At 33.9% G+C, this 21,871-nt stretch overlaps 1 protein-coding gene across 1 annotated transcript; it reads right to left on the bottom strand.

Annotated features, from left to right (window-relative positions):
- Positions 1–244: 244 nt before the first annotated feature.
- On the bottom strand, positions 245–21,739 carry LOC110021005 (eukaryotic translation initiation factor 3 subunit L). The gene is made up of 7 exons (XM_020719324.1): positions 21,030–21,739; positions 7,150–7,481; positions 6,404–6,743; positions 2,097–2,245; positions 1,749–1,842; positions 1,213–1,284; positions 245–437 (listed from the first exon to the last, which is right to left on the bottom strand). The coding sequence occupies exons 1-7, from the start codon at positions 21,396–21,398 to the stop codon at positions 393–395; spliced, it is 1,401 nt and encodes a 466-aa protein (XP_020574983.1). The 5' UTR covers positions 21,399–21,739; the 3' UTR covers positions 245–392.
- Between the last annotated feature and the right edge of the window lie 132 nt (positions 21,740–21,871).

Here is a 21,871-nt window from a genome sequence, read left to right as displayed (position 1 = left end):
GCATGCAAATTTTTTTCCCTATTCATCGGCTATTCAACCCCAATTATAAATGATTCAATCATGGTTCAATGCAAAAATAATTTTGAGCATGAATTGAACATGTGGAATGACGAGATCAAAGTTAAAAAGGATCCAATCCAGTTTTGAAACCAGGTTTCTAACTTGAATTTCTGATGTAAATTGAGAAGAAATCCAATTATAACACAGCCGAATTTAAAACCTGGAAACTTAAAAAAACAAAAAGTGTACAGAAAAAATAAATTACTAAAAGACGAGAACTTGCTATCCATATTCAGCTACACAGAATTACTCTGACAACACATCTACCATAATAAGGTAATTCCAGAAAGCAGAAACCTCTTGCAGGGGAGAAGACCAGAAAAGATGAAAACTTAGTCCAGTCTTACTCTCTCCAATTCACCAATTATCTCGTCAAACTGCAACTCAGCAAAAGAGGCGAGTAACTAAATTAGGAATAGCAACTATCACATGGATTTGGCTCATGCAGATTAACGTAAAATTAAAATTATATTAGTGTAGAAAATTCAATTGGCTTTACATGAGTGCACTAATCTGAAAGCAAATCCAATGATTTTAATATCAATTTCATGAGGATTTGGTTCGGTGGCCCTACAGATTTTTGCCATGCACACAAATGTATTGTAGAGCCATTGAATTTTTTTTCAGATGAATGCAAACAATTATTTATTTATGTTGCGCTCATCTCAAAGCGAATCCAACTATTGTTGAATCAATCCTCGCTAAAATTTGGTCGGGATATTCTAACCCTATGTATTTCTAACGTATCAAAAGAATGTAATTTAAAATTCAAGATGAATGCAATGCGTGATTAGTCGATTGATAATTAAATTGCACGCATCTCAGAGCAAATCCAATAATTACAAAATCACACCCCCACCAAAATTTGGTAGGAAACCCCTATAGATTTCTACCATGCCACAAAATTCGAATTCAAAATCATTGGAGTTGCTTTAAAATAAATGCAATATACAATTAATCAATTTCACTAACATGATAAAAGTTTGTAATAAAATCATTAGATTTGCCTTGAGATGAATACAATACAATATTAATCAATCAGCAATGATATTATATGGACGCCAATAGGAAATTTTTTCAAAAAAAAAAATTTCCACTAACTAGAACTTATATGGAAACCAAAAGGAAATCAAAGGGTGTTTTCCTACTAACCTTTAGGATTTGATGCAAAAAGTAATCACCGTGCAGCTTTCGTGGCTTTGTCTCCAAAACATGAATAATGTCCTGCGTTCAACTAAGTATCAGAAAATGAAAAGCAAAAAGAGCTTTACAAAAGAAACAGCAAAATGTGGACGTTTTCAGAACTTCGTTAGATTAGACTGCAAGGCGGGTGACGCGGAAGAGGTATTGACCAGTAACATGCTAAAGGGGAAAGCGTTGCGTTCAACTCTTCAAATTTTTTTTAAGAAAAAATGAAGTAGAGGAACTATTTTTAGACACAACTAATCATTAAATCATGTATTTGATGAATACATCTCGTCATAAAGTAACGGTAATATGAGAGTAAAAAATTTAATGCATTAATCTGAGTTTTGAATAATAGTATGACCAAAACTTTAGGCCAACATTAGCAACATTTATAATCCCAGCTGAAAGATACTGAAGCACTAACATATTTCACAACTTTCCAATATTATAAATCAATGGAATATCTACATCTGAAGGTTGAATACAAAGAGAGAACTTACATCAATAATGTAGAAATCCAAATTAGAATTGCTGATGATTTTTCCATCACTATCAACGGCATGCATTTTATGTTTGTATGTCATCAAAATGGTCCTGCAAGTTTAAAGATAAAAATAAAAGATAATAGCCATCAGCAGAAATAATAAGAGGATTGATATACACAATTCATGATGTTGTGTGAGGCTAGGACTAATAATGGAATTGCAACGTTCGATATACGATATCTTATATGATTGATCGAAAAATCAGTAAAAGAATTTTAAAATCATGTCAAAAAAGAATCTCTTTAAAGGAAATTTGTCAGATGTCAAAAGAGTTAAGCCACAAGAAAAAATAAATAAAACAACCTCAAAGTAGCCTCATCCACTTCAATGAATGTAGCAAGCTTTGCAATAGATATTGTTGAGTATAGTTTCAAGAAACTGCGAACACCAGCAAGTAGCTGCTGTTGCTTCACTTCATACAGAAACAGCTTCAATTGCAACCTGTAAGCATCCTGAGATAAAACCAAGCAAATTTCAGTAACTATTGCAACAAAATTCATTTATGCAAAAATATGTATGATTCCGCTGCTATACATTGACTGCTATTGTTCAAACATTATTTGGATTTAATTTGTAGAGGGGAAAAAAAGAGTTCTACAAATAGTAAAAGTTGAAGTATGTATCTTAAAACTTCCTGTTTAATAAAAAATTTAAATTTATGGTCAATCCTCTATGCTTGGTAGGATTGAAACTGACACTTAATTTAAGGATAGAGCATCTAATGGTATGGTGCAGGGCATAGTTAATTTTTAGTGAAATCCGTTAAAATCAATGTGTTCTTGGTTATTTAAATTCAAACTAATTTCTTTAGTTTAGGAGATCGTTAAACAATTGTGTGTATATCCAAAAAAGACAAGTTCTTGTTTTAATTGATATCTTTGGAACAATGTATCTCTAGTATCGTTATTGTTTCCATAGATTCATGCATTGCATTAGTGGCATTAGAAACCTTAAACTCGAAAACATTAAGTGAAAATGATATTAAAGCTTATGGTTACATAATCATTTTATATATAAGTAGAGATTCAAAGTGGGTCAATTAAAATTAGCATAAATGAAGCTAATTAAACAAGATCATGGAGGTTATGATTCAAGATAATTGCAACGTGACTATCATGAGGTTTAGACATGTAACTTTGCATTCAACAAAATTAAAATCTTAAGAAAATTTCAATTCGATTAAAAATTTAAAGAATCTTCTTTGATAGAAATAGCATTGGCTATCAAGGAGTTGAATGTGTTGAATCAAAACTAATATGACCTGATCAATCATTATAACAAAATATTGCAACTAAATATAAATAGGTTGATATAGACCATAAACTCAAGGTGAAATATTTGTTATTTGGTGATTACAAAGATCAATTACATGAACAATTTAAAGATTGCAAACAGTATAGTATGTTCTAAATATTAGGCAGAAGTTAAAAGGTTTGTAGCTAACTATTGTTTGCTTATAGACTATTATTTACCATTATATGTTTTTCATTAAAGGCCATAGAAATATATTAGTGAAGAACTAAGCTACATTTGCCATTATCCATTTAGCTACTTGCCTAAAGACTATTATTTACCATTTTATACTTTACATTTAAGATATTAGGCGAAAAATTAGTGAGGAATCAAGTTGGCAATCCATCAAAAACCTTTGCCTGAGTCATTAGACACAGCTCTAGATATTAAAAAAATAATATAATCATTCAATTAGATTAACAAAAGTATGATTAATATCCCTAAAAAATCAGCAATATCTATGATAGATCATGTCAAATATACATATGAAAATCATGTAAGTTATGATTGAATCAGATTTCGTTGAAGAAATTGACGTTCATGAATATTCTTTTGAAGATGTAATAAATACAAAAAAAATAATTTATAGTAACAATACAGATCAACATCAGGTGTTATGGAATGTAAAGCTGCAATTAAATAAGACCAAATTCATGGAACTAAACCTATACTTAAATAAAAATCCAAATTTGAGTTTGACAGAAAAATGAAGCATAAGATAATAATTGAATGTGAACTAATAGAGCTTAAAACAATACATGAATGTGAAAGAATGTTTATTATAATTGATGAATAAAATGAGAAATCTAGAAATGTAACTCTTTATGAGTTATTTATTGATATTATTCTTATGATGAATGTTCAAATTCACATATATTGTATTTTTAGGTCATGATTCCTTGGTATACCACATTAAAAATAAAATCTTATAGAGAGTTATATTGATTCAATATTTTTGATAACTTCTTAATTTAAAATAATTTAAAATAAAATTTAAATGTAAATAATACCCATCAAATAAATTATAAAGGTGCCTATTTCATTAAAAATCATATGCAGTGCCCTTTGGGTCTAATCTGTTTCCAAAAGGTTCACCAATATAACATATTATAATTTTGTTATTTATTTATTTTAAATATTCTTTCTCATTTTTACTGAATTGATTATAATTATTTATTATTTTTTTCTAATGACATATAAGTGATTTAGTATTTTCATTACTTTCTACATATCATATTCTACATAATTAGCAGTATTTGTAGGATTTGAATGAAGATATTCATAGGATAAGGATAACTTACGACAATTAAAAGTCTATGATTGACATGAACAAGAGTTATGTAGTGTTTTAAACCAGCTAATAAGATAATGCTACATTAAAACTTGGTGTTAAATTAATTCTAAGTCTGAAACCAAAAAAGTTCTCTACAATGGTCATTATGAAATTAAATATGAGTATATTCTTTAAAATCATACACCCATTCCAACAAGCGCTTACAAATAAAAAATGTCCACAAAGTTTTGACATTAGTTCAATTTTCAGCATGTCTAATTTGACTTTATTTCATGAATCAGCAATGAATGACTTCAAATTCTATTTATTTTCTTCTACTCCTTTAAAATTCTCATTTAGCATCATGACAAACAATTATAAATGCCTTACTCTTGAAAAATGTAGGATGAGAAAACTGTAAACTACTGATGATCGGTTTTAGAGATACCTCGTACACAGATGATTCATATAATGCATTGCAAAAAGCATAAATTTAAGTGTTAATTTGCATGGTCAATATCAAATACCAAATTTGTTGAATCCAAATTGGCCCAAGAGAATGATGTGAACTCCCATTTTAGTTACTTTAGCTGTAGATGTAGCATATAATAATTACAAAAGCATTTGATCCTTATAGCCTTCCGATCGTATAATAGATTTTGATTTGCAAACTTTAGAAATGTTGTAGCCTTGGATACTACTAAAATATATGGCTCCCTTCACGGATGCTCTCCTGTATCAACTCTTCTTGTTTCATGACTGCCTGGTGTCAGTTTATGCTATTAATGTGTTAGACTTCCTTACAATTGAGCAATGCCATCTATTTTGGTGTGAACTGGATTTTCATTCAGCGATTTAATAATGTTTATTGTATTGTGATCTACATCTTTTGGGATTTGAATTTTAACTATGAATGATCATAAATAGTAAAATGTAAGGCATGTATTTAACTTTTTGCTCAATGAAAATGTGATGTTGATAACAGAATAAGTTTAAATATTCTCTACTTCGTAAATTATTTTCTTATTATGTTTTCCACAACAAAAATTCTTATTGATTTTGTGAGTGCTTGCTTTTAATTAATTTGTTATAAATGGTTTTTTTTTTAATGCAAATCTTAATCAATGCATTTTTTTGCCGATTTTAAACTTTTTGTAAATTTCTTTGATTTAGTAGATTTCTATTTGGGATTTAGGAAATCATTATATTATCATTTTACACGACTTTTTAGTATTTTCGAGCTCATATTAAAAGGAGAATTTCTGGTTTTAATTGAACTTTGGCATTTTGAATCATAAATATGAACTATATGATTCAATACATCACGTAATTTAGTTGAGATAAACAATCTGCACCCCAAGACATTATTCGCATTAAAGTGGCAGATGATGTTAGACCTATTTCACGAAAATCTCTTGCAAGTCAATGTAAGTCAATCTTCAATCTACTACTTTTTATTCATAATTCCTCTACATTTATGTATTTACCATTATTGTTGTTTAAGTATAATTTCACCATATAACAGGTTCTACGAAAGACAAATAGGCCATATCCCTCTAGATCTTATCATCAATCAGTAAAGCTGAAACAGTGCAAAATGTGAAGATCATTATCCACATTTGTTCATAAAAAATCGCACACGGATTGCAATTATTCCAGCATTATTGGCAGCGATTATAACCTTATCGCAATAAGTTGGGATAGGGTTTATGAAACCTCATTCTGCATCCGTTCTTGCTTAGCATGGCTTGTTGTGTTAAACCTATTTTATGTAATCCTTTCTTTGCTTTCATCCATGTTACTTCTACTAATTTTCTTCTTTATCCTATGAATTTAATTTTACTTTTCACTACTATCGTGGAAGCATAATGGTCGCCATATGGTACATAGCTCAGGTCCCTCTATAGACGACATCCACCAGATAAAGGTAAAACAATGCACGATATGGGAATTACTTTATGAAAACAAGAACGCTTAATATCAACAGAAATCCAAAATACTAATAAATTGATCATAATAAAAAGATATCAAATAAAGTGAGTACCTGATTGTAATTTATAAGAGGCTCCTCCAGAACCGGAGCTGAAGGAGTAATAAATTTGGGGCAGGCGTAAGAGAAAAGTTCATCAAACACTACATATGCTTCATCATCAAATCTCTGCATTTTTAACATCTTATCATTGTACTTCTCCTTCAACTGAGCACTAACATTCTCCTCTATGAGTTTGGTTTGGGGACACAAAGAAAGGCAAATTGCTAGTAGAGCATACATTTGTTCATTTTTCTTTAATATCTGATCAAATTGTGGAGATTTCTGATGGTATTGTTTGAAATTCAGGATGTATAGAAGTATCTTATTAAATTCCCTTGTAGCCTCGACATACCTTTCACATAGGAACAAAATAATTTAAAAATAAATGTAGCAACAGTATAAGACATTTGTGAAGAAAAAGAATATTAATAGTCAATAATATAAAACATCAACGCATTTAAATAAATAAAAATAAGCTCAATGAAAGATCATCGCCATACTTTTTCAAATTCCCTAGCATGGAAACTAATAGAACAATGAAACAAAAGAAGTGTTCCGTTGAACAAAACTGGAAAAATATTTTAAATGCATGATACATTGATCTATAGATCAGAATAATAAAAGTGAAATAAAGACAGTAGGAATCTTTCAACTCTTGTTTTCATTCTTCTTCATAGGAGAAGCCCCATAACATTAACTCAAATTTAGAAAAATACTAATTATCCATTAAAAGGCATTTCAGTTTGAGGCAAGCTCACCTTCTTAGCATCAAGTTTGCAAACCCATAGTGATATATAGTAAATATATTGCTCCCAATCACTGTAGTATATACACCTTGTTGGCTTATATCAATAGGAGCTAAACACTTCAGTCCGGTATGATAGTCACCCAAAAGGCAATGGACTCGCAGCAACCCAATCATGCTGTAATAGCCCAGCATTTTTAGAACATTGCTTCCACCTTCATAATCATACCCATCAGTAGCAGTGAACTGTTCAAGACCCTCCTTCTCCCGTTCCAATATCTGAATGATCATGGACTTTTCAACAAGCGCTTGCAAGTAGTTAAGAACACCATACACATTCCATGCCTGTTTACATATCAACAAGAATATTCAAAATGCACCCATAAAATATGAAAATAAGAAATACAGTGTGAGTGTTTGCGCGCGCGCGCACAAGATACAATAAAGAGGCAACAAATTAAAATCCAAGATAATAAGAGATCAAACAAAGAAAATGCCTTAATATGCTCATCCAACTAAGAGTTATGAAACTTCTTAGAATAACTTACAAACTTTAAATTTCTAAAGAAACCATAGATTGTGTAAGAGATACAAAAAATTAATAAAAAAAAACCTATTAAGAAAATGTTTCTTTTAGAAGGATGAGAAATAACATATTATTAATCAAAAGGTATCCCAACTGTCATAAATAATCGCTTCACGTTAGTTAAAAAGGCTGCAAGAAATCAGCAAATTAATTTTAATTATCTAGAAAGTAATAAAATTTTATTTATTTAATAATATCTATTGAAAATAATGATAGATTTAACATAAAAAATTAGATACTTCTGTAACTATAAATTCAACAAAAATTTTATGATACTAGACAAACTTGTTTATAACAACTTTAGCTAATTCAATAAATTTAAGGCAGTAGCTCTCCCTCCTCTCAAATTCTAATTGCATAAAAACAGTTTGATAGATTTTGAGCCAAAGATAATATATATGTATATTTTATATTTCAAGTTTATTTAAAAAATAGCCAGTTAGCCATTCACACATCAATCATTTCTCTCCCAACTGTTTTTATCCCGCATGAACACAAAAATCTCACTAATCAAAGCACGACGACTACCAATCTCATTTGCTTGGAAATCAAAAGTCGTGCTTGACTCTCTCGCCCGATGATTGTTGGTTTCGCTCACATATTGACCACTAATCTCACTCCCCTTGGCTTCAACAAGTAATTCAATACCATAAATTTTCAAAAAGGTATCCACAATTTTTTTCCTAAAAATTATACACCTTTTTTGGTACATTCCAAAAATGATTGAAAGCCTTTTTATAAACTTTTAAATTTCTTTTCGATCATTTTGAAATATAAAAGAATAAATAAATAACTTAGCCTAATTGCAATAATTAATTAATTTCATACTGAAATCATTTCCTAATGCTTTTAATTAATTTCACTGGTCATTTATTAAGATGATACTGTAGTTTTCTCCAAACCAGTGGCTGGCAAGGTGGAGACAATTGGACAGGCGGATTAAATAGATAATTAATATAGATATTTATTCTAACTTATCCCTTTATATTTCCCTGCTCCTGTAAGACAGCCTAGAAGCATGAAACAAAGAGCAAAGAGCAGCTCTAGGGTTAGGCAGCCAGAGAAGAAAAAAACAGGATATGGGAAGAAAAGAGGAGGAGAAAAAAAGAAGAGGAGAGGAAAAACAGCAAAGGAGGAGAAGACAGAAAAGGAAGGAGAAGGAGAAGGAGAAGAAAAGTAAGCAAGGAGGAAAGCTAAAAAAGCAAGAATCTGATTTTCAATTTGTAGACACAAAGTCTAATAAGAAGGAATTCCTTCAAGAAAAAAAATTTGAAATTAATTAAATTAATCATTTATGGATTGATAATTAAATGAATAATTGATTTTTCTTGTATATTGTTTATGAAAGAGTAAAATTTTGAGGAGAAAAAACAAAAATGGAAATTTGTGACGAGGAACCTCGAATTTTGTTGAGAAACCCAATCTCTAATATAGAAAGCAAATATTTACAGGAGTAATTTTATTAAAAAAAACTCATATTGAGCAAGTAATTAACACCTAATATTGCCGGTGAAATTACTATATTTTTATATAGTTTTTTGTTTCAAGAAGTTCATGATTCTTAAATCTTATGAATGATTCATAATAGAATGCATGGTAAAACATTTGAATATAGATATTTTACAGAAAACGTTCTATATTGATACACGTAACAGTAAATAATGATAATAACCTGCACATGAAAAACCTGACGATGTAAGCCATAGTAGAGCCTAAAACAAAGCTCCCAACTCTCTCTTCTAATACTAAAAATTTAGCCTTAAATTGAAAGGTCATTTAAAAATAGTTAGCCAACCGGTTAGATCATATCCTTATGTTATGAATGTACAAATACCTAGAAGCATTACATGACATTTTTAAGACCACCAACAAAAAAAATGACGGAATGAAAAAGGAAAACAAGTAATAATTTAAATATTTAGAATTAAAATGATGCATTTTATTTCATTACGGATAGGTGTATTTACTGTATATGAACGTTTTTCTATTTATGTGAATTTAAATTTTGTTTTGCTTCAAAATAGAAGCGCTTAAATTTTCATGTTTATAATTAAAGATACTTATGTAAATTCAGAAAATAAGCATCCTATGAGACCTCCACTGAGTGGACGCTAAGCCCAACAGATAATTTGCAGATTTATATTAAGCGTAAGCCTAAAAGAGCAATTTAATCATTTGTTAGTTATTATTAGGGGGTAAAAACAGGGCTTAGTATGTTTAGGGTTATGTCATATATTATTGTTATCTTGAATCTTATGGTTAGGATTTAAAAAAGAATTATCTACGTCTTGAATTGTAGGTTTATCTTTTTACATATTTGGGTTATGTAGTTTTATGTTGGCGAAGTAAAATACTTTGTTTGCCCTAATCTCCGTGGAAGCGCGTACGACACTTTCCTATCACATACATGTTATCATTTTTTTTCTTTTATTTTGAATCATGTATTAGAATTGTTTATCCACAGTACTTGTAGCTCATCATATAAGTTCACTATTTTTCAACTAAGAGAAAAGAATAAATGGGTGCAAAGTCAAGTGATCTAGTTTAACCTATCTTAAGGTTTTAAAATTTATAATTTTGAATTTAATAAAGAAAAATGATAATGATGAATACTAGAGACCAAAGTTTAAAAAGGACAAACCGGGAACTTCAAGCTCATCATATATTAAGTTCACTGTTTTTCAGCTAAAAGAAAAAAATAAATGGGGTCATAGTCAAGTGAACTAGTTTAACCATATCTTAAGGTTTTAAATTCATCATTTTGAATATAATAAAAAAGAAAATTGTCTGTGATGTATACTAGAGACCAAAGATTAAAAAGGACAAATCAGGAACCGAGGATTTTGCCTTAGCGAGGCGAGATGTAAGCCTCAAAAAAAGTAAAAATGCATAAAATTAAAAATATGAAATAATATAAGTAAAACCATTAATACATATATTTATTTTACTATCATAAAGACATAACTATCAATATTAATCTTAAAAATTGATATAAGATAGAAGTTTGAAATATGAGGTCCAAGATGCATGGTGGCCTCGTCTTTGCTTTTGTCATCTTTAAAATAATCATCATGTTTATTATCATCTAATTCTATCTTATTGACAACTTTAAAATGTTTTTCATTCATTATAATTTTCTCATTACTACAATTAATTTGAAATCCAATATGATTTAAAATAAAAGAACAAATTAATCTTATGACCTTTTTGAAGCATTGTATCAAATATATTAAATAAAATATAATATATATTTTTTTTTTGTGCATAACTTGATCAAGATGATGCCTCAAACGTTTTAAGGCAAAATGCGTTGAGGTGTATGCCTCTGACGAAAAAGGCATAAGCCACAAGACCAAAAAGGCGTAAGCCTCATCGGTGATAATGAGGCTCAAGCCTCTATGCTTTTTTTGTGAGCCTCAATTCGAAGCGCGCCTGGAGACGTAAACCTCAAATACCTCTTTAAACAATGCTAGAGACAACTTTTGGAATGTATGAAATTTCTATAAAGTATGTAGAAAGTATGTATTATATTTTAATGATTTAAATTATGAATACTTGCATATTGATGGCAATGATGAATTCAATTAGATGATTATGAAAGTGTAATTACATTGTGTGACGATCTAAAAAGATTAACTTCTGCTCACTCTATTTTAATTTGTAAAGTTAAGATAGGTGTTAGCAGAAAATATATGGCTTGATTGTCTGCTTTTGTTGCATCTTATGCTTCACTAAACCTCCAATTTCACTTGCCCAATGATTATCATTTCTCATATTTCCCCTCTCTCCCTCTTTGTTCACTTTTAAATGGAAAACCTTGATTTATCTCTCTCTCTCTCTCCATGCATTCATATATTCTAATGATAATCAACAAGCTGTCCCCAACTAGATAGAGATTTCTCTATCATCAGCTTCTATCACAAGTCACAGATGACCCTCTGATTAATCTGCTCCCTCTTGTCTAGCCTCAGTTGAGACTCCTCAACAAAAAATTCATCAACTCAATCTTGCCAACTTACAAGTTTCAAGCAAGCTTTCTTCTAAAACAGCTTTTAATTAGTTCATTATAAAAACTCACCTTATATGAAGGAAGAAATAATGAAAGCTTAATTCTATGATTCCAATTAATTTTAGTAATAATGCTCTGACTAACACAATGATTTACTAACATGCATAACTAAGAACGCATTCTAATAAAGGGAAGTGCTTCAGAATGACATAACAAGGTCCTCAAAATTGTGTGGGAGCAAGGCTAATCATGCTTTTGACAAAAGTGAAGTGGAAATGAGATCATCTTATGTTATTCCTCATTAATGATCTTTTAATTGTTTTTTTTTTTTTTTCTTTCTTTTTAAGTGACAAAAAATTCTACTCGACATATGCATGAAAAGGAACAAGGTTATAGCAATGAGTAGGTGATAGAGAATCAAACTGCATGGAATTTTGAAAATATTCCATAGCATGATCATAATCAAACTTTTAGTAAAATTAAGGAAAATGGTTCTCGTAATGAGAACAATGAGGGGGCAATCGGGATAGAGAAAGAGAGCCAAAATGTAAGAAAAAGAGATGAAAAATGAAAATGATACAAATCTTTCTTAATTTCTTATGGAACTTTTATAAAGTTACTTGTATTTTGATATTATTAAACCCTTATTTAATAAATAGTAGCTAAAGAAAGAGAATTCTGAAGTTACAAGTAGAGTATTTTTCCAAAGTCAGCCGGTAGATAATGACATTTTTGCAAGATGTTTAGTAAATCATTTCATTAATACCAGGGTTTCTCCTGCCAAAGCTCCAACAAGAAGCATGAATAAAAAAGATAGATCTTATGGGAGCAAGCAAAAATTAATTTAGGAAATGAAAAGAAGATTCTTATTTTCCAAGATACTTCATACAAGAACGTCATAGTGATCACTCTAGAAAAAACACCTGTCTTTGTAGCCTGCACTAAGGGTAAGAAAAAACTCGAGGGTAGCATTTCTTTAGGTGAAATAGTTCTGTTTTAAAAAAATTTCTCGTGATATTTAAACCATAGTTTATTTAGACCTAAATTCAAAACATTTTTTTATGGGTACCACCCTCAATAATTAACAATTCATCATCCTGCCCTACTCGCAAGAGATAACTTTCAATTAAGAAAGCTATTTAGACTCTAATTTGAGGCATAATGATGCAGACAGACTCAAGGTTTAGGTTCCATGGTATAACTAGCACGATGCATAGACTGGTATCATGCCAAAGAAATAATAAACATAAAAAAAGTGGGAGAGAATTAACATATCACAAAATCTCAATTACAATAACTATGTTTAAATGAAAATGGGTGATAGTAGCAGTTAACACCGATTGACTGTAAAATGCTCAAAAATATCCTAGAATTTCAACAAAAAATTAGAAACAAATAAAATTAGGAAAAAAATGGATTAATTTCTCTCCCTAAACATCATAGAAATTAAATGGGTGATAGTAGCAGTTAACACCGATTGACTGGAAAATGGGTGATAGTAACAGTTAACATCGATTGACCCGCATTGTCACGACACATTACAAATGCAACAAAAAACATCACCTAAACATCATAGAAGCGAAAAGCTTGCAACAGAACATTTTTTAATGAATAATTCCAACACCACGCCAAACACCAAATTCCATATACCAAACCACCAATCATATATCCGCAGAAGACCAGCATTGTCACAACCAAAATATTACAAATGCAACAAATAGCATCACCTAAACAGCATAGAAGCAGAAAGCTTGCAACATAACATTACTTTAATGAATAATTCAAACACCACGCCAAAAACCATATTCCAAAAACCAAACCACCAAAAAAATTTGCCTGACTTGAAGGAATGTAACTCTGATAAATATAATTGCCAACAACAAATCCAATAACAGCCCAAAACAAACATCAGTCTTTACTAAGACTGACGCAGATGCTAACAGCAACCTAACTCGGGCGCTTTGATCCCACAAGATTGAAGCCCCACGAGACTTCGCGGGAGCGGGAACCTGCGAGAATTTGCAAGAGCAGGGAGCCCGCAAACCATCGCGGGAACAAGCAGGCAAGCAGAATTGCAAACATGTGCGATCCATTTGAGTGCCAACAGTAGAATTTAGATTTCTAAAATTTTTCAGGCTTCCCACTCTCTTCCTTTGTGTATGAGCTTCCATTAGGAGTCTATAAATTGTCGTCTTTGGGTATGAGTGAGTCGGATCAAAGTTATCTTTGAGTTTAGCTTCAGATTTCCCGTCCCGTGTAGAGTCTCTTTCCCCTTGGTGGGTTGTATCCGATGAGGTGTTGGTGCTCCGGCTATATCCCCTCTATGGTGGTGATTGTATATTCCCATTTTATCCTCCCAAACCTATTTCTTTCACTCCTCTTATCCGTCGACCACTTCAAGCTTCTCCTAACACCACATGATCGCTATCGACCACCCACAACCCTTCCCATTTGTTGTGTCCCTTCAGTTCCACACCTTCCCTCGCTACCACAAGCCTCATGTGGTTGTCGTCACCCCTTCTAATCATCCCCATCCCTCTAGCCGACCTCCACCACCCTTTAGGATACATTTAAAAGTGTTGTTGGTGTTGTTTCATGTTTTGAGTTGTTCTTTCCTTACAAGTCATGATGTAATCTTATTTAAATGTTAATGAAAGATTATTTTTGGTGTTTCTAATGTTCCCCTGTTTCCCCTACTAGTTTTGGTATCATTGGTATCAGAACTAGCTCAACTCTAGCTTCCCCAGCATCCGCCCCTGCCCAATCCACCTCCACCAACTTCTTTTTTTCTAATTCCCAACCCTGGTCATGCCACACTTAGAGACACATCAGGCTCTACTCGGGAAGAGATCCAACGGAAACTAGCCGAGTTAGATGACGAGAACCAAGAAGAGAATACATTCGACTCAAATCTATAAAGTCGAAAGAGTGAAAGAAACGACAATCTGAATCCCTTCCATGAGGAGACTTTCAACGATGAAGAAAACAGGCCACGGCGTTTCGGAATCCAGTATCAAAGATGGCCAAAAGAGGAATATTTAAATCCCTCCCAAAAAAACACCTGTAGCAGCACCCATAGACTATGGGATCAATGTGGAATTACCTAAAGAAAAGTGCTTCCCTATGGTGGGAAAATGTACAGAAGCAGAGGAAGAGAAGACAGAGAAAAGATCACTAGGTGGAAGAAGATGAAAAAGATAATGCAAAAAAAGTACCTTCCACCCTACTATCGCCAAGATATGTTTTTAAAACTCCACAACTTACAATAGAAGGACCTTACCATAGAGGGGTCCACTGCCCAGTTCGATAACTTACAAGTCAAGTGCGGACTTATAGAGCCGAAAGAACAAACAGCAGCCAGATAACTTGGGGGACTGAGGTCTATCATTAGCAATGTGGTGCAACTGCAACCATACTGAACACTGGGAGATGTCCAGACACTGGCCTTGAAAGTAGAAAGACGGCAGAAGCAGAGTAGGCAGCAGTCATACTTCAGGCAGCAACCTCCCGGCAAACAGTCACCTACACTTACCACAATCGACAAGGACACCCTGAGAGAGACTAGCAAATCCAGACACGGAAATGAAAGTCCGAATTAGTGCGAGAAGAAGCAAAAGAAAGGTTGCGCCTCCAACGCTGTATTAGCGAGGAAATGTTTCAAGTGCCACGATTATGGCCACATAGCCTCCAACTGCCCCACAAGCAGAGCAATTTCACTTACTGAAGAAATTAGCGATGATGAGAAAGTCGATGAAAAAGGTGAGGTGTGTCAGCTTCCCCTAGATGAAGGAGAGGCATTAGTGATTCAACGAATCTTGCAAACTGAGGACACTAGGGATTCGTAGTGGCTTCGCCACAACATATTCTACACCACTGTACAGTGAAACGAAATGTATGTAGTCTCATCATCGATGGGGGAAGCAGCAAGAACGTGGCGTTAACACAGCTGGTAGAGATATTATGATTCACAACAAAGAAACATTCCCAGTCATATTCACTTGCGTGGTTGAAGAAGGAGAACTAGATCATCATCGACCAAAGGTGCTTGATAGAATTTTCGATCGGAGGTCAGCTGCAGGACCAGGTATGGTGTCACGTGGTCTCAATGGATGTTTGTCATCTTTTGTTGGGAAAACTGTGGTAATTTAACCAAAGAACTCGGCGCGACGTATACAAAAACACATTCTTTCACTAAGGACGGGAAGTGCATCAACCTACTTCGACAGAGACCGAGATTACAAGATCTCTTTTCAGAAAAACAGCGTCAGTAGAATATGTTTTAGTAATGACACCAGATAAGAGGACTGAACCACCAGCCCCCGATACAGGGCAGATACGACCAAGGTTATGTCAGGAAGATGTCGTACCAGCAGCACCACCGTCATGCGGGAAGGGTTCGATTAGCATCACTACATGCTCGATTGAACTGATCATATGTTACTTTGGGAAGATTTACCAGCATAGACATGGCACACAACTCCAAAAAGACAGATTGATATGGACATTTGCTTGCAAACAGAGGAAAACCCTCAAATACCTCGGGCAAAAGTGCAATAATCAGTGGGATCTAGAATGGTTGATAACAAAACGGAAGCTTTGAACAATGAAATCGAAGCTCTCCCAACCCCAGGAGACTGACACGAGCACTATCAGCACCCTAAAATGTGCGCTAAACTATGCCCCCATTCGGGTCGGTTCGATCCCGTGGGATCAAAGCCCCGTGAAACTTTGCGAGAGCGGGAAACCGCGAGAACTCGCAAAAATGTGAGAACCCCTGCGAGAACAAGGAGCTCACGAACCTTCGCAGAACGAACAGGCAAGCGGGATCGCGAACACGCACGATCCATATGGGCGCCAATACTAGAACTTGAATTTTATCAATTTTTCCAAGCTTCCCGCTCTTTTCTTTTGTGTAGAAGCTCCCTTTAGAAGTCTACAAATTGGTGTATTTGGGTACAAAAGAGTCAGATTAGAGTTGTGTATGAGTTTAACTTCATATCTCCTGTGTGGAGTCTCCTTCCCCTTTGTGGGTTGTATCCGAGGATGTGGTAGTTTTCTAATTGTAGCCCCTCCGCGGTGGTGAATGTATCTTCCCCTTTTATTCTCCAAACCTATCTATTCCACTCCTCTTAGCTGTCGACCATTTCAAGCTTCTCCTAACCACCACACAATTGTTGTCGACCACCTACAACCCTTCACAATTGTTGTACCTTCAGCTCTACACCTTCCCTTCATTACTACCCGCCTTTTGTGGCTATCGTCACCCCTTCCAATCATCCCCATCCCTCTAGTCGACCTCCACCACCCATTATGATATATTTAGGAGTGTTATTGGTATCGTTTCATGTTTTGAGTTGTTATTTCCGTTCGAGTCATGATGTAATCTTATTTTAATGTTAATGAAAGATTGTTCTTGGTGTTTCTATTGTTTCCTCTATTAGTTTTGGTAGTAGAAACCAACAACATAAGAATATAATGTTGTCTGCCTTAGTCTCCTTAAATTTTTGTGAGAATTAAACTGAACTAATGCATTATTTGTTTGCAAATATTCCTAATAAAGTGCAAATGTAACGTATGACCTAAAATTTCTAGAGTTTGGATGGAAGAAAAAAAAATTGTGTAATTTTTTCATGTATTGAAATTCCATATTTATTTTATTTTATTGTATTAAGAATTCACACGTTTTAGGCTGATTTTAAATACAAAGTTTGTAGAAACACAGCTCCCAACTGTCGTTGTGGTCCGCTGCTCCTTGTCAACCATCGGTCATGGCCTATGCCACCGATCTAGAGCACAAAATAGAACAAATAAAGAAAGTTCACTTGTGAGGCATGTTGCCCCTCTAGCTTACTCTAGTTGTTCAAAGATCAGTGAGCCTCGTGGTCAATATAAAAGAAAAAATTCATTTGCTAGCAAAAAATTACTTAAAAACATGTTAAATATTGTAAATGTTTATCCTCTGACCGATTGAACACCAGAATGTCGTCCTAGTATTCAAGAATAAATTTCTCAATGAAAGCTCAAAAAAATATGATCCATTAGTCACATAAAAGTATTTTAAGCATTGTAGAGGCCAAAAGCTATGATAGTCCAGTCGTCTAGTATTCAAGAATAAATTTCTCAATGAAAGCTCAAAAAAATATGATCCATTAGTCACATAAAAGTATTTGAAGCATTGTAGAGGCCAAAAGCTATGATAGTCCAGTCGTATAGTTTGTCTCGAGTCTTCAAAGCTATCTTCCACTCATCTCCTAACCTCATCACAATCTTATGATAACCACTACGAAGATTAGTCTAGGAGAAGACAGTGGCTCTATGCAGCTAATCCAATAAATCATCCAATCTCGAAATGGGGAATCAATACTAGATGGTAATCTTGTTCACCACACTGTTATCAATGCACATGCACCACAATTCCATTAAATTTATAATAGAATCTACTTCATTTGTCATGGATTTCTCTAGCTGTCGATTAACATCAAACCTAGTGCTGCCACCGATTTAGATTATTGGTAAATAAATTTCTAACATGGAGAACACCATGAAAAGAGCATGTGTTGGGTTGTTCTGAAACCAAGACTCATCAAAAGGGGTTGTGACAAAGAGCCTAACACTTTGACCAAATTGTTTGAATTGAAAACATGTTTGGGGTTGCAAATCTGTGTTTAACACTTTTTCTAATAATTTAGATTCAAGATTATGTTAGTCTTGCTTTGTTTGTTTTGTTATATTCCAGTGATCCCTTCTCTTTTCAGACTCTGTGTTGTCATTTATATGTTCTGGTATCAGTCACAAATCCTTAGGTAAAAGAGTGACTAGGAAGATAATCCATTTGCTTTTCGATGAGGTTAACTGAGGATTGTTGGCCCGACTGTTTGACACCTCATATGATTTCTTCAGATTTGAAGTATTTTTGCCTCCTTTAGCAATAGCTCAACCACTCCATGATCTATGGAACTCTTAAAGATAGAGAATTAACCGAGCCTCCATTGAGTTCAAGGGTCAATGGATCCTTAGCTCGCGAACAAAAGTAATGCACACAGAGAAACCCCAATCTCTTCACTTGATGCACAAAGCCATTTGAGATGTCTTAAAAGACTTGTGAGATGAAAGTAACCGTATATGTAAAGGAATAATAGCTATTCAAAAGGAAATATATTAGATGTTGTTAGCTTTGAATAGCACCTCCTTGCATGGTTCATGAAGGTGGTAACAAACATCCAACACTATAAATATTTTAGAGACATGGCAAAAAGATACTGCATCTTTAAAAACATAAAGGTGCTCAATAGAATCGAGAAAACCCTTAACAGTGCAAGCATAAATGCTTTGAAATTTTAGCATGACAAACTCCACGTGCATTTTAGAGATGAGGAAAGGAACAAAGCAACGCATGCAATGAGCTTCACAAAATGACATAGTTTCCCAAACGAGAGTGCTTCCACCTATTTGAGGATGTAGTAGATTGGGTTGTAGTTGAACAGTGAAAGAGTGTAAGTCCCGCCACATATAAGAGCATAGGTAAGCAGACGAAGTTGGGTATAGATCTCATAAAATAGATCATCAATATGTGTACTTGAGTGGCAAAAAAAGAGAGATTGAAAGTTGAGTTCTTTCCAACTAGACAAACATAATTATTGATGATAGTGACACACGGACACTATAAAATTTATGAGAGTAAATGGAAGTTGTTTTTGCCGCAATTAATGAGAAGTGAGATGTGATGACCAAGTGATTTTATGAGAAAAAAGCACGACTAACAAAAAACATAAGATTTCAAAGAAGTTCTATGAAAGTTCCCTAGCTCACTTTCTTCAAATGCATTAAATTGAATAAAGTACAAGATTATGATGTTACTCCGTAGTAGCCAAAAGCCAAAAAGGACAAAAAAAGAAAGATACACTATTACAAAGACAAGGTTTATAGTTCACACAATTAAGTCTAAAATCTCACATGGCTAAGGGGTTCCCAAACATCATATGTGTGCATCACTGTTGCATACAAGCTAGCAAACGACAAGAGATGCTCTATGCAAATGAGGTGTGTTGTATGGTGGGATGCCATGTTCAATCGGAGATCTATTGAAATAAATGCTTGCAAAAAAAAAAAAAAACTTTCATAGATGGGCTTTCATAGATGGGAGCATTATGGGAGCATTAATGATTGGTGGGGAATATTAATAAGCTTTTGAGATGGTTCCTAATAGCAATGTGATTCTGTTAGGGGCAAAGCAGATCAAATAACAATCTAAGTAATCCGTAGGTTAAAATTTCAAAGAAGTACTTGACCCTTCCTCAAATGGGTGTAAAGTGGAGTTATAGCTTTATCTTGGAAGTTTTGTTCATTTGGAAGGGAAAAAGCAAGAAACAATTGCTGAGATACCTTACACAACTCTACAAGTAGACCTATACGACAGAAAGAAGTTTCATGTTTCAAAGTGTTCGACGTGAAACTAAGCTACTCAACTGCTGACATTGGCTGCTTGCTATCCCGAGGATGACAAATGATTGGCTAAATCATGCCCCAAAATTGAATTTGAACTTGATTCGCAGCACCTAATTAACATAACAAATAGATGGACATCTGCTATGATAGCATGACATTTTAGTATTTCTTTCTTTCTTCCCTTTTTTTTCCTTCTTTTCTTTTGAGTGATGAGGTGTTGTTTCTCTTACAATACCCGCCAAAAAAGTAGACCAAAGGAACATCTAGCATAATCTCTTTATAATACTTTTGGAGGAAGCACGAGAACCGGCCACATACACTCAGATTATTTTCAGGTTTTTTCTAATTCTTTTTCATTATATTATTATTTGGCCAGGATCATTTCCCCTTTGTGAAATGTGGGTTTCAATTGCATAACCACAATAATAGAGAAAAAATAAAGGATATAGAGAAAGCCACTTCGTTCTATATTCTTAAGAGGAGTGAACAGTTTTATGCCGAGAGAATTCCATACTTCTCCATGCAAATACATACCAGCATACATTATGCTTCAGAACAGTGAAAAGTTACAAAACAAGTTACTTCCATACTTCTCTGTCTGTCAATACATCAAAGTGAGCTTAAAGAAAATGAGTTTGCTAATTTCATAACTCTAAAAATTCCAATAACGAATTGCAAACCAGATTGCTTTGCCTAACACAGCAATTGCAAGGTATTCGACTAAACATCCACCACAAAACCAACGCCAACATAGCAACCATCGAATAAAGTTTCATTCACTACAGCGTCAAAAGCAAAAGAAATAAATCCCAGAATAAAGTTGAAACAAAAATCAGAAAAAATCAGTCCATACCTGATCATACTGCTTTAGCAGTTGCAGCTCTTCCTCGGTCTTATTTTTCAGCTTCGCCCTATACTGACAATAAGACTGGAACTGGTAAACAAACTCATCCACCATATCCCACAACCAAAGAATCGGCAGCTGCATGTTGACCACTCCATGAAGCACGACGCCGAAGAGGCTGCAGTAGTTGTCCCACGAATCAACTCGCTGCCGCCCTGTTGGCGATTGCCGCGCATAGAGATGGCGGAACCACATCTCGCGGTATAGAAGGCAGAAGACGTGATCATTGTCGACGTACGGCGCCACGGCGTCAACAGAAGGCCATGGGCTGTCGCGGAACATCCGCTCGCTCAAACGTTGAAAGCTACCCTCGTACATCTGGAGGATCTCGTAGACGTTCTTCTCACGGATGTAGCGATAGAGGTGGACGACGAAGGTCTTTACCGAATCAGGGACAAAATTGGGATCGTAACCAAGGTCGCCACCTTATTGGCCACCCGCCGACGAGGGATAGGGACGAGAGTCGTAGGTGCCATCGTCGTAATCATAAGATGAAGCCATTGTCTCAGGAGTTACTCTTGCCTCGCTTCCCAGGCTATGGTTTCATGCAGAGAAGTGGTCGCGGCTGCCGAGAGAATGGCGGACACTAGGGTTTTCAGCATAAACGGCGATTTTGTAGCTCTTGTATGGGGCACCTCTAAAATCTTTCAAATTGCAGCAATGATTCAAGGTTTTCGTTGAGCGTGATTAATAGAAGGATTTATACAAGTTATAAATTTTTATTTTTTCATATTTAATATTCAAATTTTTATGTTCATATATATATATATATATTTTTTTTTTTATTTATT

This window comes from Phalaenopsis equestris, unplaced genomic scaffold (assembly GCF_001263595.1).
Source record: "Phalaenopsis equestris unplaced genomic scaffold, ASM126359v1 Scaffold000114, whole genome shotgun sequence".
Classification (NCBI taxonomy): domain Eukaryota; kingdom Viridiplantae; phylum Streptophyta; class Magnoliopsida; order Asparagales; family Orchidaceae; genus Phalaenopsis; species Phalaenopsis equestris.
The sequence above is the reverse complement of the archived record's forward strand: the minus strand, read 5'-3'. Positions and strand labels throughout refer to the sequence as shown.